Raw genomic sequence first — 17,855 nt, forward strand, 5'->3', positions numbered from 1 at the left:
CCCACCCACACCAATAGATCGCACTCAGATCCGACGTCAGATCACCTCCCAAGTGCATTGTTTACATCCGTTCTCTACCCTAAACACCCACTAATTACCCATCAATCACCCCCTGTCACTGCTACCCATCAGATTAGACCCCTATCTGCCCCTAGGGCACTCAATCACCCGCCCACACCCTCAGACCCCAGCCCTGATCACCTCGCCAGTGCATTGCTTGCATCTATTCCCCCCTCTAATCACACCTTGAGACACCCATCAATCACCTCCTGTCACCACCTGTCACCCCCTAGCACACCTACACATCAGATCAGGCCCTAATTTGCCCCGTGTGGGCTCCTGATCACTCGGCCAAACCCTCAGATCCCCCTCAGACCAACTTCCGATCACCTCCCCAGTGCATTGATTGCATCTATTTTCCCCTCTAACCACCTCCTGAGACACCCATCAATCACTTCCTGTCACCCCCTAGCACGCCTATCCATCAGATCAGGCCCAATACAACCTGTCATCTAAAAGGCCACCCTGCTTATGACCGGTTCCACAAAATTCGCCACCTCATAGACCACCTGTCATAAAAATTTGCAGATGCTTATACCCCTGAACAGTCATTTTGTTTTCAGACTACTCACGGTTTTGGGCCTGTAAACTGCCAGGGCGGTATAGGAACCCCACAAGTGACCCCATTTTAGAAAAAAAGACACCCCAAGGTATTCTGTTAGCTGTATGACGAGTTCATAGAAGATTTTATTTTTTGTCAAAAGTTAGCAGAAATTGATTTTTATTGGTTATTTTTTTCACAAAGTGTCATTTTTCACTAACTTGTGACAAAAAATAAAATCTTCTATAAACTCGCCATACACCTAACGGAATACCTTGGCGTGTCTTCTTTCTAAAATGGGGTCACTTGTGGGGTTCCTATACTGCCCTGGCATTTTAGGGGCCCTAAACCGTGAGGAGTAGTCTAGAAAACAAATGCCTCAAAATGACCTGTGAATAGGACGTTGGGCCCCTTAGCGCACCTAGGCTGCAAAAAAGTGTCACACATGTGGTATCGCCGTACTCAGGAGAAGTAGTATAATGTGTTTTGGGGTGTATTTTTACACATACCCATGCTGGGTGGGAGAAATCTCTCTGTAAATGGACAATTGTGTGTAAAAAAAAATCAAACAATTGTCATTTACAGAGATATTTCTCCAACCCAGCATGAGTATGTGTAAAAATACACCACAAAACACATTATACTACTTCTCCTGAGTACGGCGGTACCACATGTGTGGCACTTTTTTACACCCTAAGTATGCTAAGGGGCCCAAAGTCCAATGAGTACCTTTAGGATTTCACAGGTCAATTTGTGACATTTGGTTTCAAGACTACTCCTCACGGTTTAGGGCCCCTAAAATGCCAGGGCAGTACAGGAACCCCACAAATGACCCCATTCTAGAAAGAAGGCACCCAAAGGTATTCCGTTAGGAGTATGGTGAGTTCATAGAAGGTTTTATTTTTTGTCACAAGTTAGCGGAAAATGACACTTTGTGAAAAAAAACAATTAAAATCAATTTCCGCTAACTTGTGACAAAAAATAAAATCTTCTATGAACTCACCATACTTCTAACGGAATACTTTGGGGTGTCTTCTTTCTAAAATGGGGTCATTAGTTGGGTTCCTATACTGCCCTGGCATTTTAGGGGCCCTAAACCGTGAGAAGTAGTCTTGAAACAAAAATGACCTGTGAAATCCTAAAGGTACTCATTGGACTTTGGGCCCCTTAGCGCAGTTAGGGTGCAAAAAAGTGCCACACATGTGGTATCGCCATACTCAGGAGAAGTAGTATAATGTGTTTTGGGGTGTATTTTTACACATACCCATTCTGAGTGGGAGAAATATCTCTGTAAATGGACAATTGTGTGTAAAAAAAAATCAAACAATTGTCATTTACAGAGATATTTCTCCCACCCAGCATGGGTATGTGTAAAAATACACCCCAAAACACATTATACTACTTCTCCTGAGTACGGCAATACCACATGTGTGGCACTTTTTTGCAGCCTAACTGTGATAAGGGGCCCAAAGTCCAATGAGCACCTTTAGGCTTTACAGGGGTGCTTACAAATTAGCACCCCCCAAAATGCGAGGACAGTAAACACACCCCACAAATGACCCCATTTTGGAAATTAGACACTTCAAGGTATTCAGAGAGGGGCATGGTGAGTCCGTGGCAGATTTCATTTTTTTTTGTCACAAGTTAGCAGAAATGGAAACTTTTTTTTTTTTTCTTGTCACAAACTGTCATTTTCCGCTAACTTGTGACAAAAAATAATATCTTCTATGAACTCACTATGCCTCTGAGTGAATAATTTGGGATGTCTTCTTTCCAAAATGGGGTCATTTGGGGGGTATTTATACTATCCTGGAATTCTAGCCCCTCATGAAACATGACAGGTGTTATAAACTGTTCTTATCACCTTGCTTCGACACCATCGTCTCACAGACTGTGAGATCACTTGACTCTCCACACAGCAAACAGGAGATAGACTTTCTCAGGCTTCTTCAATGTTTACGTTATTTATTCAAGTCACAGAAAAACAGATAGATACAGTCATCATATCCTAGCTATGCCAATCTTCATGTTGCGTTACAAGCTCGTGATGAGACTCCCTGCTGAAGTCTATCAGGTACCTTCTTCCTAACTACGTTACACTAAACTACCTATGTACAGCATACATTATATCAGATTACAGAAAGGAAGAACATGCTTAGAGGTCCCAGTCGGCCTTGCGAGCTAGTGCGGAAGGAAGAAGCAGAAGTGAGCTCTCATAGCTCCCTCAGCCTTTAATACCGACTAGGAAAGAGTTAAATATGACATCATCTTCGCCACCCCCTAGACCAGATTATTGGTGGACCCACTCGTGGTGTCATCATACACACCTACTTGATTAATAATCAATGAGGCATTTGACCCATATGCAGGAACGTGGATGTTTAGTAAATATGGCCAATGTTTTCTGTTCCTGTGGTGTAGTGTTAAGGTCAGAGTAGTCCGATGGCCTTCTTTTAGGAACATATTCTCAGTATCTGCGTGTATCCTCTGCTACACGCAGACCCTGAGATGCCTCTGCCTGCATCACAAAACCTCTATTTATTTTAAAGGCATACACTGCGGACAAGCCTTTTACATAAAACTCAGGCCAAGTAACTGAGGCCTACTTAAATTATAACAACAGGTGGTCAGAAAAGTCAGAGATGCTTGAAAATGGGAAAATTCACTTTTTGCACCATAGTTTGTAAACGCTATAACTTTTACCCAAACCAATAAATATAGGTTGAATGGGTTTTTTTTAATCAAAAACATGTTTGTCCACATTTTTCGTGCTGCATGTATACAGAAATTTTACTTTATTTGAAAAATGTCAGCACAGAAAGTTAAAAAAATAATTTTTTTGACAAAATTCATGTCTTTTTGATGAATATAATAAAAAGTAAAAATCGCAGCAGCAATCACATAGCACCAAAAGAAAGCTTTATTAGTGACAAGAAAAGGAGCCAAAATTCATTTGGGTGGTAGGTTGTATGAGCGAGCAATAAACCGTGAAAGCTGCAGTGGTCTGAATGGAAAAAAAGGGTCTGGTCCTTAAAGAGGAACTCCAGTGAAAATAATGTAGTAAAAATAGTGCTTCATTTTTTACCATAATTATGTATAAATGATTTAGTCAGTGTTTGCTCATTGTAAAATCTTTCCTCTCCCCGATTTACATTCTGACATTTATTACATGGTGACATTTTTACTGTGGGCAGGTTATGTAGCTGCTCCTAGCTGTTTTGGCTGTTAGAGACAGCTGTAAACAGCTAATTCCTGTCTGTGAACATTGTTACATTGTGGCAGTTTGCCCAGAGTACCGCAGGGTACTCAGAGCTTCTTGTGGGAGGGGTTTCAGCACAAAATCAGTCAAACAGCACCCCCTGATGGTCTGTTTGTGAAAATCATTATATTTCTCATGTAAAAGGGGGTATCAGCTACTGATTGGGATAAAGTTCAATTCTAGGTTGGAGTTTCTCTTTAAAGAGACTTCGTAACAAAAATTGCATCCTGTTTTTTATCATCCTACAAGTTCCAAAAGCTATTCTAATGTGTTCTGGCTTACTGCAGCACTTTGTACTATCACAGTCTCTGTAATAAATCAATGTATCTTTCCCTTGTCAGACTTGTCAGCCTGTGTCTGGAAGGCTGCCAAGTTCTTCAGTGTTGTGGTTCTGCTATGCACTCTCCCCTCAGGGGGGAAAGAAACACACAAATGATCTCTCCAGATTCAAAAGGAATGCTGTATACAGCCTGCTTGTGTATGGATGTATTTTCTATGTGTGGACATACTGTACATCAACCTACTTCCTGTTTTGGTGGCCATTTTGTTTGTTTATAAACAAACTTTTTAAAACTGTTTTTAACCACTTTTAATGCGGCGGGGAGCGGCGAAATTGTGACAGAGGGTAATAGGAGATGTCCCCTAACGCACTGGTATGTTTACTTTTGTGCGATTTTAACAATACAGATTCTCTTTAAGGGGGGTAAAGCCTACGGTCCTCAAGTGGTTAAAGAAAACTTGAAGTGGACCAGAGGAGAGAGCAATATGAAAGCTGTAGGCTGTCATATTTATTTCCTATTAACAATACCAGCTTCCTGCACCTTGAGCAGACTTGAATAAGAACATCTGATCTGCATGCTTGTTTAGGGTCTATGGCTAAAAATATTAAATACAGTACACAGGATCATGAGGACAGCCACGCAAATTCATTGTTTAAAGGGAACTAAGCCTCCATATTCCTCTCACCTCAGGTTCCTTTAAAGAGACTCTGTAACATCAAAAACCTCCCCTAGGGGGTACTCACCTCGGGTGGGGGAAGCCTCCGGATCCTAATGAGGCGTCCCACGCCGTCCTCTGTCCCACGGGGGTCTCGCTGCAGCCCTCCGAACAGCCGGCGACAGAGCCGACTGTAGCTTCAATATTTACCTTTGCTGGCTCCAGCGGGGGCGCTGTGGCTGCTTTCGGCACGGAAATAGACGGAAATACCCGATCTCCGTCGAGTCCGCTCTACTGCGCAGGCGCCGGAAACTTGCGCCTGCGCAGTAGAGCAGACCCGACAGCGATCGGGTATTTCCGCCTACTTCGGAGCCGACAGCCGTCAGAGCCAGGAAGGTAAATATTAACATCACCGCTGCACGGAGGGCTGCAGCGAGACCCCTGAGGGATGGAGGACGGCGTGGGAAGCCTCATTAGGATCCGGAGGCTTCCCCCACCCGAGGTGAGTACCCCCCAGGGGACGTTTTGTCGTTACAGTTCCTCTTTAAAGTAAACCTGTAACTTTTTTGAAACAAATAAGTTGCACAGTAACTTACATCAGTAGGGGGAAGCACCCGGATGCTCCAGAGGCTTCCCCGATCCTTCGCAACCCCCCTCCCCCCCCCCCCCGCTGGTGCCGGGACCACCTTTTTCATTGTGCCCTCAATACTCTCCGTGTTACAAGCGCAGGCGGTGGGGGTTCATGCCTGCACAGTGGCACGGAGAAAAAAAAGCTGCGCACAAGCTGCTACAATACAGCCCGTACTTTGCACCTGCACAGTGTGGCTGCGCTTATACATAGAGGGCAGCTGAGTCCATTGTTCTTATCCTTAACCAGTCTGCAGAAGCTGTTCTGTTGTGCCCAGCACCGTCCTCGTTCCGCCCTTATCTATACAGACCATCGCTGAGCTGTTGCCAAAATACATCTGTATAGCATTGGAGTAACCTGCAGGACCAGGCTCGATCCTGGTTGGCAACACAAATACAAACTACGCAGCTTAAGGAACTTTGTTGTGTCAGCCCCATTTTATTCTAATTCAGATTGACTCTTTGCATTAGAATATAATTGATCACATTTTCAAAACTCATACATTCATAGTAAAACAGACATGTCAGACTACTTATGCTTAAAAAAATTACCATATGCCTCCCCCTACCTTTTCCTTAGATCTCGATCTGGGCATGACAGCAACTCTAGTAGCTGGTTTCTTCTGCTTGTTCTGTTCAGAGCCTGTAAACAAAAACATTTCTTCAGGGACAAGAAAAACTGTATTTTTAAAAAAGTGACTCAAGACATCCATCTTTTGTGTTCTAACAAAACTCAAACACAAAGGCTTCAATTCATCAAGCATTACCACATTCGGTAATGCTGAAAATAGCTGACTTTGTTAATTCATCAAAGCTGTTACCGCATGAAAAGCTGAAATTAGAGAGCAATGAGATAAATTACCGACTTGTGCTCAACACATGTAAGCAAATGTCAATTCATCAAGGTTACAGCATTCACTAACACATTCGGTGATTATCTCCAGCTCTCCTCTGTAGTTAACTGGCTTCGAATGCCTTCCTGTGTATGTTCTCGTGATTAACAGGAGCAGGCAGCCAATAGAAAAAGCCCCTGTTCTCCTGCAAGTGCTGCTGATAGGTCTCAGACCCCCCAGACAGTGAGCAGAGAGATGGGACAAAACATATTTTCCAGGTTCCCTTCGGTGGTGTAACCCTTTCAGACCCTGTTTGAAAAAGCAAAGTTGCTAGTGGTGAAATCACCAAGCATGGCATTTGTAATGTCTCCGGGAAGTTCATCTAAGTTGTGGTAATTAAATAAAATGTTAAAGAGTAACTGTCAGGCTGCAAAAGCTAATTTAAACCTCTATTCTCCTGTGTTAAACAGTTTAGAAGGAAGCCAAAAAGGCAATACTGAAGTTAAAAATCTCTCTTACTGTGATGTGTGCTGAACAGCAAGGCTGTTATTCCCAAGCTCTGTAAGGAGGCCGGCAGGACGCATAACAGATACTGCAAAGCATTCTGGGGCTGCCTCTTCTCCCCAGTGCACTACCTTGGGTCATCCCCTTCATTTCCCTATCACGCCCTAAGGCTGCTTTTACAGTGGGAAGTTACAGGCTCATGTTACAGCAGTTTCTAACAGCAGCAGCCTAAACTCACAGCACTGAAAAATCATAGGGCACATGTTCTGTTAGAGTATACTGCATGAGTCCGCTATTGTTCCTAGCCACATGGCTAATTAATATTCACTGCACAGTAGTGTTGTCCATTAGGATCTTTTTTGTGAGTTGAATCATCAGGAAGCAGAGAGGATATAACATCACAATTGGCTTCATAGGAGACAGACAAACATGGAACCTGCCATGAGCTGTCAGGAGCATCATTCTCTGCAAATCCTATATACAAATTCTGTGAAATCCAAACGTGGACAGTGAAATGCATATGTAATGTAAGTAGAGACAATATTTAGCTACTGATATATGTGTTTTTTTTCTCTGAGACCCTATACCTAACAGCTCCTCTTTAAGAAACACTGATGGACAGATTTAGAGCAGCAAAGGCAGTATAGAAAACAGTGAATGTAACAAATGTTTACATCTAAAGAGATGTCAGGATGCCTTCTATTGTAAGTGCCTCTGCAGCTTGTAAAAACAGAGACACACTGCTCCAGCTGCTCTGCTGTTATCGAAGCCGTAGTAGTTCGGTAACTTAAGGAACATCTACCTCACATGTGAAAATATTGATGAATTAGCACAGTGAACTGTAAAATACCGAATGCGGTATTTTAAAGAGACTCTGAATAAAATAGAATAAATCTCGCTTCAGAGCTCATAGTTAGCAGGGGCACGTGTGCCCCTGCTAAACCGCTGCTATAGCGCCGCTAAATGGGGGTCCCTTCACCCCCAAACCCCCCACTGCGACACTTGGTCGCAGACTTGGTCGCTCCTGGAGGCAGGGCTAACGACTGCAGCCCTGCCTCCAGTCGCGTCTATCAGCGGCGCATCGCCGCCTCTCCCCCGCCCCTCTCAGTGAAGGAAGACTGAGAGGGGCGGGGGAGAGGCGGAGATACGCGCTGACAGACGCGCGTGGGGCAGGGCTGCGGCGGTTAGCTCTGCCCCAACCAGGAAGCGCTCCCCCGCTGAAACGAGGGGATTTGGGGGTGAAGGGACACCCGTTAAGCCGCGGGATAGCGGCAGTTTAGCAGGGGCACACGAGCCCCTGCTATCTATGAGGTCTGAAGCGAGATTTATTCTCGCTTCAGACTCTCTTTAAGGACTGGGATTTTGTTATCGAACAGCCTTTGATGAATTGAAGCCAAAGTCACCACATATTCTCTGTCCAGGCTGCTAGAATGACCATCCCATCTCCACATACTGCAAAAAACAGCAGGTGAAGAAGTTGGGTAAGAAGGAATGTGGTAAAACACATATGATCAGTTTCTCCTATATTAACCCTTTCATGCTGCACACACTTTAAAGCACACCTGAACTAATCAAAAAAGAAGCAAACCACACAAACTGGTTTGTACAGGGAGTGCAGAATTATTAGGCAAGTTGTATTTTTGAGGAATAATTTTATTATTGAACAACAACCATTTTCTCAATGAACCCCAAAAACTCATTAATATCAAAGCTGAATATTTTTGAAAGTAGTTTTTAGTTTTAGCTATTTTAGGGGGATATCTGTGTGTGCAGGTGACTATTACTGTGCATAATTATTGGGCAACTTAACAAAAAACAAATATATACCCATTTCAATTATTTATTTTTACCAGTGAAACCAATATAACATCTCAACATTCACAAATATACATTTCTGAGATCCAAAAACAAGAACAAATCAGTGACCAATAGAGCCATCTTTCTTTGCAAGGACACTCAAAAGCCTGCCATCCATGGATTCTGTCAGTGTTTTGATCTGTTCACCATCAACATTGCGTGCAGCAGCAACCACAGCCTGCCAGATGCTGTTCAGAGAGGTGTACTGGTTTCCCTCCTTATAAATCTCACATTTTATGATGGACCAAAGGTTCTCAATGGGGTTCTGATTAGGTGAACAAGGAGGCCATGTCATTAGTTTTTCTTCTTTTATAGCCTTTCTTGCCAGCCACGCTGTGGAGTACTTGGACGCGTGTGATGGAGCATTGTCCTGCATGAAAATCATGTTTTTCTTGAAGGATGCAGACTTCTTCCTGTACCACTGCTTGAAGGAGGTGTCTTCCAGAAACTGACAATAGGACTGGGAGTTGAGCTTGACTCCATCCTCAACCCGAAAAGGCCCCACAAGCTCATCTTTGATGATACCAGCCCAAACCAGTACTCCACCTCCACCTTGCTGGCGTCTGAGTCGGACTGGAGCTCTCTGCCCTTTACCAATCCAGCCACGGGCCCATCCATCTGGCCCATCAAGACTCACTCTCATTTCATTAGTCCATAAAACCTTAGAAAAATCAGTCTTGAGATATTTCTTGGCCCAGTCTTGACATTTCAGCTTGTGTGTCTTGTTCAGTGGTGGTCGTCTTTCAGCCTTTCTTACCTTGGCCATGTCTCTGAGTATTGCACACCTTGTGCTTTTGGGCACTCCAGTGATGTTGCAGCTCTGAAATATGGCCAAACTGTTGGCAAGTGGCATCTTGGCAGCTGCACGTTTGACTTTTCTCAGTTCATGGGCAGTTATTTTGCGCCTTGGTTTTTCCACACGCTTCTTGCAACCCTGTTGACTATTTTGAATGAAACGCTTGATTGTTCGATGATCACGCTTCAGAAGCTTTGCAATTTTAAGAGTGCTGCATCCCTCTGCAATATATATTACTATTTTTGACTTTTCTGAGCCTGTCAAGTCCTTCTTTTGACCCATTTTGCCAAAGGAAACAAAGTTGCCTAATAATTATGCACACCTGTTATAGGGTGTTGATATCATTAGACCACACCCCTTCTCATTACAGAGATGCACATCACCTAATATGCTTAATTGGTAGTAGGCTTTCGAGCCTATACAGCTTGGAGTAAGACAACATGCATAAAGAGGATGATGTGGTCAAAATACTCATTTGCCTAATAATTCTGCACTCCCTGTATTCTTACATACTGACACCTCTGGAAAGGAGTCCACCCATTCCATAGGTCCAACATCTCTTCACCTAACACTTGACCAGAAGCGATCTTATGGTGTAAAGTGAGCATCTGAAATGCAGGGCTGTGGAGTCGACACGAAAATCAGACTCAGACTCCGACTCCTCAGTTTATGAAACCTCCGACTCCAGGTACCCAACATTGCTCTGACTCAGACTCTGACTCCTTAGGCTAATTTTTACAAAGGCTATGGATTTGGTTCAAAAATCATCCGACTCCGATTCCTCAGTTTATTGAAACCACCGACTCAGACTCCAGGTACCCAAAACTGCTCCAACTCCACAGCCCTGAGTAAAAGAGTAAGACTCTCCCCCTAAACTTATTGGTAATAGGGCCGTCTCTTGGGCAGTGCGTGCAGGGCAACAGGCAAGTAGAAGAAGGGGTGCGCAGGCAGAAGGACATAACCGCTAGGTGCTAGGGAGCTGGTGATGCGAGGTGCAGCCACATGGAAGAAGAAAGGAGAACAGCAGCGTGATCACCTTCCTTGACTCCTTCTGGACGTCCTGCAGCTGCCTGTGTCCGACGTCAAGTCATCATCACGACGTCATCTGACGTCCTGTAGCAGTACTGCAGGCTGTCAGTGCGCGGCACCAATGGAGTAGCCGGCTTGCTTGCCGGGCCTCCATTTGCCTGTGTGTTTTCCCGGTCCTTGCTTACCCCTGGATGACCTGCTGGTCACTAGTAAGTAGGCAGATCTACTTGTGATCTGTGGCTGTGAGTATGGGTTCACGAGTCCAAGGGGGCGGGGGGCGCAATTTGTACACCCTCGTCCTGGGTGCAATTCAGCCTAGAAACTGCCCTGATTGGTAATATCTAAAGTAGATCTTAATGTATCTGTATGGCTACTGCAATAAAACGAGTGTTAATAAACCAGTCAAGTAAAAGGAAGGGAGGTCAAGATGTCAGAATCAACATATTCACATTAAGAAAGCCAACAGAAGGGGAGACGTGGCTTTATACAAGCCATAAGGATAAAAATCGATATGCTTTCTTACAAACATGCTCAAATACATGTGTTCAGATGTGTTTGGTTTGATGTTTGTTTGTTGTTGGTTTTTTTTTGGGGGGGGGGGGGGTCTTAAACATGAATGCAAAAATGCAACAGATTTTTGCCTTGTTGAAAAATATAACCAAAAAACTATTGTATAATGAATAAGGCCTTACCTTACAAAACTGTGCAGACAGCGCAATTCAACAAGAGTGTGAAATTACGGTATGTGCAAGGAATACGTTAATATTTGGCAGTTATAACAATATAGAACTATGTAAGGTCCATTCCACTAACTAAACAATGTTTTCTACTCACCTGTCTCTGGAAGAGGAGAAAGCTGCTTCTTTTTTGCATCACATGTTGGCAATTTCAGGACATCTTTCCGAGAGGCAGGTAGGGGGCTGTTGAGGATGGGGGTTGGACTGCTTGCAGGCTGTGGAGGGGGTGGCTTAGCTGCTTTCTGGAGTGAAGGGGGCTGTTTGACTTCACAGGTAGGCACGGTTTGGTCTTCCTCCTCTGTCTTTTCCTCGGCATTGCTCTTCGGAGGATCAGTCTTTTTTGATGCTGGAGGTGGTGGTGGAGCCGGATCCTCTGTTGCGGGACTGACTGCATTAGTGGGTACCACAACTGGTTTTGGAACGGGCTCATTGGAAGATTTTACTGCCGGGGCCTCCTGCTTCTCAGCCAATTTGGATTTCTTTTCTTTTTTCTTGGCTGCTGCACAAAATAACCAATTACATGATTGTAAAAGCTTTACAAAAAGACTGAGGAGTTCTAGAACTGCTTTATACTTTACCTTTTGCTTGCTTCTGCAGGTAAGCTTTGGAGGGCATCCACTGCAAATTCTGACATTTTCTCATCCTATGAAAAGTAAAATAAAATCAGAAAAAAAAGCATGGAAAGTACTTCAGGCAAATATGAAACAATTATGTTACTATGTAAATTAATGATGTGCTAAGGAAAGAGTGGTTAAAGAGAGTCTGAAGCCAAATTAATTTCCTTTTAAATGTCCACATATGTTAAGCATTTACACCATAGATGAAGCGCCGCATCAGCGTGGCTGAACGAGGTTTCATCACACCCAAATCACCAGGGCAAAATTCTCCTCACAATTCCTGGAGGAAGCAGAGCTGAGCGCAGCAACTCTGCCTCCAGTCCAGTCAATCTCCGCCTCTCCCTGCCCCTCTCAGTGAAAGACTGAGAGGGGCAGGGAGAGGCGGCGATCAGCGGAGATTGACTGGAGGCAGAGCTACAGAGCAAAGCTCTGCCTCCCCTGGGCAGCAAAATCCCCGACCTGGACTGTCGTGGAATTTTGCCCCAGGATTTTGGGGAATAAAACTTGTTCTGCCGCGCTGTTGCGGCGAATCAGCTATGATGTTAATAATTAACACATGTGGACAGTAAAAAAGGAAATTATTTTGGTTTCAGATTCACTTTCAATCTGCAGTTTGGCCTCAGTTTTCCTACAAATCTCCCATACTCCTGCCGCTCATGTAACATAAGAATAAACATTTTAATAAGTGCAGGAAATCGCATTTTAACAATGTCAGTTAAGGTGTCTGAAACATGAATTGAGTTCCCACGATTTGTTTGTTTGTTTCGTTAACTAAGAACCAGGACTGGATTTGTGAGAAGCCCATAAAAGCATGTGCCTTGGCTGCTGGGGAGGTCAGGGCTGTGCCACAGTGTGTCCTAGTCCTTGGACTCATCCTCGCTGTCCAAACGCCCGCATACACAGGCCTACACTGCCTGCATACACAGACATGGACTCCCACTGCACATCGTCCATCTCCTCCTGTCTCAAAGTTCCCCTCGCTCACTGCGCTGCCTGTTCGCATACCTGCAGATCAGCAGTGGCCCACAGTGATGAGAAAGGCAAGCAGTGACCAGTGATGGCACCATATACTTCAAATACAGAAAGTAAGCAGTGATGTCACTTCTTGTATTTGAAATATATGGTGTCATCACAGGGCACTGCTCGCCTCTCTCATCATTAGGGGCCACCACTGATCTTCAGGTCTGGCGGGCAGTGCAGCTGTTGGTCAGGGTTGGCTGGTGATAGGGGGCCTTGGGCAGTAAAAAGTACAAATCCGGCCCGGCTCAGAATATGCAGGATACCATCCTAACTGAAAGGGAGGCTCATGTATTGAATACTGGGTAGGGGTCTTAAGAATCTGAAGTAAAAATAAACTGATGGAACAATTGTATAATCTATACACCTAACCTTAAAGCGGAATATAACCCCGCATTTCAACTTTGCTCTAAAACATTATTTACAGCATATTATATGCAACCAGCATCTTTTTTTTACTAGACCAGCATTGGAAGGGTTACACACAGAGGTTTAAAGTTTCGTGGAGAGATATGCAGACGCATCCGAAGTTCAGATAGATACATTTAACTAAATATAATGTAACAAGTGAGAAATGTTACACACTCTTTGGCTGTCCTCCAGCTCCTGCAGTCAGAGAGAGTGAGTCACATTCCACACTTAGATACATAAGTAAACAGAGGTCATAAAACTCATTCATGGCTGCGAAAAACACAGCTAAGTGCAGGTAATGTAAAAAGTTCATTAGGTCAAGATTTGTCTGATGGCAGCAAAATAAACATGCACCATAGACAGTCAGTCTCAAACTACAATTTTTTTACCTTTAAAACCAAAATAAGAATGTGGGATTCCAGAAAAGTCCTATTTAAAGCGGAATATAACCCTGCATTTCAACTTTGCTCTAAAACATTATTTACAGTATATTATATGCAACCAGCATTGGAAGGGTTACACACAGAGCTTTAAAGTTCCTGGAGAGAAATGCAAACGCATCCGAAGCTTACATAGATACATTTAAGTAAACAAAATGTATCTACGTGTGGAAAGTGACTCACTCTCTCTGACTGTGCAGGAGCTGGAGGACAGCCAAAGAGTGTGTAACATTCCTCACTTGTTACATTCTGTTTAGTTAAATGTATCTATCTGAACTTCGGCTGCAGGAATCAGTTCTCTCCACGAACTTTAAAGCTCTGTGTGTAACCCTTCCAATGCTGGTCTAGTAAAAAAAAAAAAATGCTGGTTGCATATAATATGCTGTAAATAATGTTTTAGAGCAAAGTTGAAATGCTGGGCTATATTCCGCTTTAACCTACTGGAGCACAAGCTGTAATTACAGCCTTTTGCCCACGGGAGCACATACTGTATGTATGATAACTCGCCTAAATAGGCAGTAAAATTGTCCCACTGTAAATATAGTCCCTTCTCAAGTAGTACGAGCTACTATTCCCAGAGCATTGCAAACAGTCCTTAGAGAACATCTACCATCTAGGACACATTTACGCTTCACTTTTGTAAGGTGCTACATTGGTTTTCTTATATATCTTGACGACTACATATGTAGTCTTTTAGCAGAGGTGTTTTAACCCCATGTAAACCAGGACACAAGGCGGTCCCATCTTAGTTTTCCTTCTTTTACTGTTTTTAATTAACTATCGTGCAGTTTGCAGATGAAATTGACATATACTGATTTAAAACTGAAATGTGTTTATTTATGACAGCACCTGGTGTGTATACAATTAATTGTAAATTCTTGTCTGTGCCCTACTCCTTTGTTTATTAACTTTTGTGATTTTGGTGTGGAGATACTTTGAGTGTCAAAAAATATGATTTTTTTTATTTAATGCACCCTAATTTGACCTGATGAAGCGGTCTGTGCCAAGAAATGTGCTACTCCCAATAAAACCACTTGTTTCCTTTATCGAATGAAGTCTCCTTTTATGAGGTAGGCTAAATCTTATATATACTGTTAAACGTTTAATGTATTTAATATACACGAGGGCGCCTCCTACTCTCCTCGTTACCATTACATTCTGATTGTGTAGTTGGGCTGTTTTTTGCTAAATGAGGGTGTGCTGTTTACCAAATTATTTCATTCCCCACCATCCATGGCAGCCTGGAGGGGGAAACGTATTTAACGTCGCCGGGAACTTGTGCAGCAGCAGGATCAGCCATATACCGGCTGTATCCTGCGCCCAAGTCTCCTGCGCCGATTCCTCTCACACGCTATGCATATTGTGCAACACGGTGGCGTAGTGATAAGCACTCTCGCCTCGCAGCGCTCCCAGTTCTAATACCAGCGAAGTCAACATCTGCAAGGAGTTTGTATGTTCTCCCTGTCTCTGTGTGGGTTTCCCCCTGGCACTCCGGTTTCCTCCCACATCCCAAAAACATACAGATAAGTTATTGGCTAGAGCAGAAAATGGATGCGATCCGAAGCTTAAAATAAGTGTGGTCATGAATATAGAGAATCACTCAATTCAAAGCAACACATGGTCAGCGTGGCTCATAAACAAAATTCCTTCTATATTTTAGAGCAGCAAAAAATGCATTTCTTGACCTCATTCCTATTAAAATGCTAGGGAGTAGGTTAAAGCAAGCTGTTCAAGCAAGGCATGCCAAAAATAGACAACACCATCAGATTGTACACAGAAATGGGCCAAAGCACCACTAAAGACAGTCAACAGATCTGATTAACACATTTCATTAGATATTTAAACCGAAAGCCAGAAAAAAAAATCCCTAGATGTCAAAAGATATCACACCTGTAAATGTGTTAAATTCAGAAGTGCAGGTCTGATAAATTGATACTTTATAAAGAGGACTGCCAATGTCAAAACATATTGCACAAACTATCAACATGTTACAGTGAAAAGTGAATATGTCACAACACACTTACTTGCAGCACTGTTTTTTGATGTTCCGTCCCCCAAATTTGGGTTTGTCTAAGCAGTTAGTACAGATGCCACAGTCGTCAGGGACTTGGCAACCTGAACACTGCCCACAGCGGCGGGAGCGTCTGCCTTTCTTCACAGGTGGTTCTTGCTGCGTTTTGTTGCGGGTGACTTGTTTGATGGGTTTAATGAGTGGGGTTGGTGGATCAGCATCCTCTGAGCCAGCTATAGAAGACTTGTCTGCAGAAGGAAAGGTGGCAGAAGGTCAAGATAAACTGCTTGGTTTGGTAACCTTCTTAAAAACATCTACCACTTTGTTTAGGTAAAATGGATTATTTGACTTTAAAAACATGAATAACCCCCCTAGTGCCATGAATGTTTCTACTGTGGTGGTCCTGGTTTGGAGCCACTGGATCCCACCAAAAATGTGTAGTGACGCACACTAGAAGTGGTTTGCATCATCACTGTTCCACAAAGCACCACTTCTGGGTAACAAGCAAAAGACACCAAGGCAGGCAGTACATAGAAAGAGGAGAGATAACGTCTGGAACGTGAAACAGCAGTGGTACAAATCCCCTTTCAGCATGATCCGCTGCGCACAGGCGCTACATGCGCTGGGTGGAGGGGTGAAATGAATACCGTGAATGGGACCAGTAACTGGACTAGCACACTCTACTGACCACTATGCACCTGCCAATAGCGCAAACAGAAGTAAAATGTGAAATGCAGTGTTATTGGGGAGTTCCAAAAGTCAAGAGTTCAGTGTGTACTTGAATACATATGGTAAAAAAAGAATTTACATACAATGGACGTAATGAGTCCTCAAAATACACTTTATACCAAACAGATTCCTTCATTCCATTCCAATTGTAGCAAGCGTTTGTAAAATTGAATCAGATATTGTATTTACCTTTTAGCTCCCCATGCATGAACTATGCAACTCTCAGTTTCAGTCTATGGGTAGAGGTGAGATGTAAATAAATTTGTCAGATTCACTTCCAAAACCCTCTCAAAACTCAATTTAGTTTAGGAAAGCATGGAAAGGGGTTAAAAAAATCATCTGGTCAATTACCAGTCTTGTACCATTGACTATATTTGGTGTACACCATTGTACGCGAGTATGTACCATTATGTACCCCATGTTTGTTTCATACTGTGTGCAGCACCAGGGAATATGTTAGCACTTTATAAATAAATGCTTTTGCCAATTAAAGCCTTTCGCTGTGGTTATTGGTGGCTTTGATGGGCTCAGTTGCCCATGTGATCCCAGGGACAGGAAGTAACAGAAAACTCCAATAAAGGGTCATAAACAGGAACAAATACCTAAAAGGTTCTAAACCTTCACCAAGCTGTCCCAAACACTTTCCAAACACTGATTTCCATAAAAAGCCTGCACAATTATTTGGACCCATACATGCTTTTACATTAATAAAGCTATAAGTCAGTCCAAGTGGTTCAGATTCACTCACCAATGACGATCAAGACCAAACACCCTTAGGGATAGAAATATTTTATAGAAAAGGTAAGTTCAAAAAACTAACCATCATTTCCCATAGAAGATAGAACCTTTTCTCTCTCTTCCCAGGGTAAGGCACTCAGCGTAGGCATATCATCTGGAAACACTGCTCTCTTACGTCCCAAGGCCACAGCAGCTCTTCGGCACACATGCTTGATTCTGGGTCCACGTACTGACGTTTCAGAAGAATCACTTTCCTGGCCCTAAAAAAATGAGTCCGAAAAATCAATCATCTGAGCCAAATACAGAACAGTTTATCTGATGGGCTAATATGACCAGCCTACCACTCCTGGCAAGTTATCAGCTGACTCCATCTACCCTGCCCACCTTCTCCAGATCACCACATTAACAGTCAGATTGTCTAGCAGCTCCACCTCCCTGTTCCACTCTACAATAAACAAGGTTGCTTTCCAGGTTTGTGGAGGCACAAAACAGCCGCTCTTAGTAGCACTGTATAGCCAGGAGGAAGAATTAGTGGCGAGAGGTCAAGTGAGCAGTTGCTACTGGCACTATCAGTATCACAGGGTGGTTACCTGTCTCTGTGGCATCTCGTACCACTGTCAAATAACCAAAATGTTTGTTATTTGCAGTGACCTCACTACCATGTGATGTGCTATCAACCAAAGGCCAATCACTGGACTAGTGTGGTCACAAAG

At 43.4% G+C, this 17,855-nt stretch overlaps 1 protein-coding gene across 3 annotated transcripts in view; it reads right to left on the bottom strand.

Annotated features, from left to right (window-relative positions):
- Positions 1-17,855, bottom strand: part of KMT2A (lysine methyltransferase 2A) — a 151,202-nt gene that overhangs the window by 76,831 nt on the left and 56,516 nt on the right. For 2 of the 3 annotated variants that reach the window (XM_068240847.1, XM_068240849.1), the window contains exons 4-8: positions 17,225-17,402; positions 15,689-15,923; positions 11,758-11,822; positions 11,277-11,678; positions 5,993-6,066 (exon numbers count right to left, since the gene is read on the bottom strand). In XM_068240847.1, coding sequence (XP_068096948.1) covers positions 5,993-6,066; positions 11,277-11,678; positions 11,758-11,822; positions 15,689-15,923; positions 17,225-17,402 — 954 coding nt within the window. The remainder of the gene's footprint in view (positions 1-5,992; positions 6,067-11,276; positions 11,679-11,757; positions 11,823-15,688; positions 15,924-17,224; positions 17,403-17,855) is intronic. The other variant, XM_068240848.1, reaches the window with a different exon arrangement.

Source organism: Hyperolius riggenbachi, chromosome 6 (assembly GCF_040937935.1).
Source record: "Hyperolius riggenbachi isolate aHypRig1 chromosome 6, aHypRig1.pri, whole genome shotgun sequence".
Lineage (NCBI taxonomy): Eukaryota > Metazoa > Chordata > Amphibia > Anura > Hyperoliidae > Hyperolius > Hyperolius riggenbachi.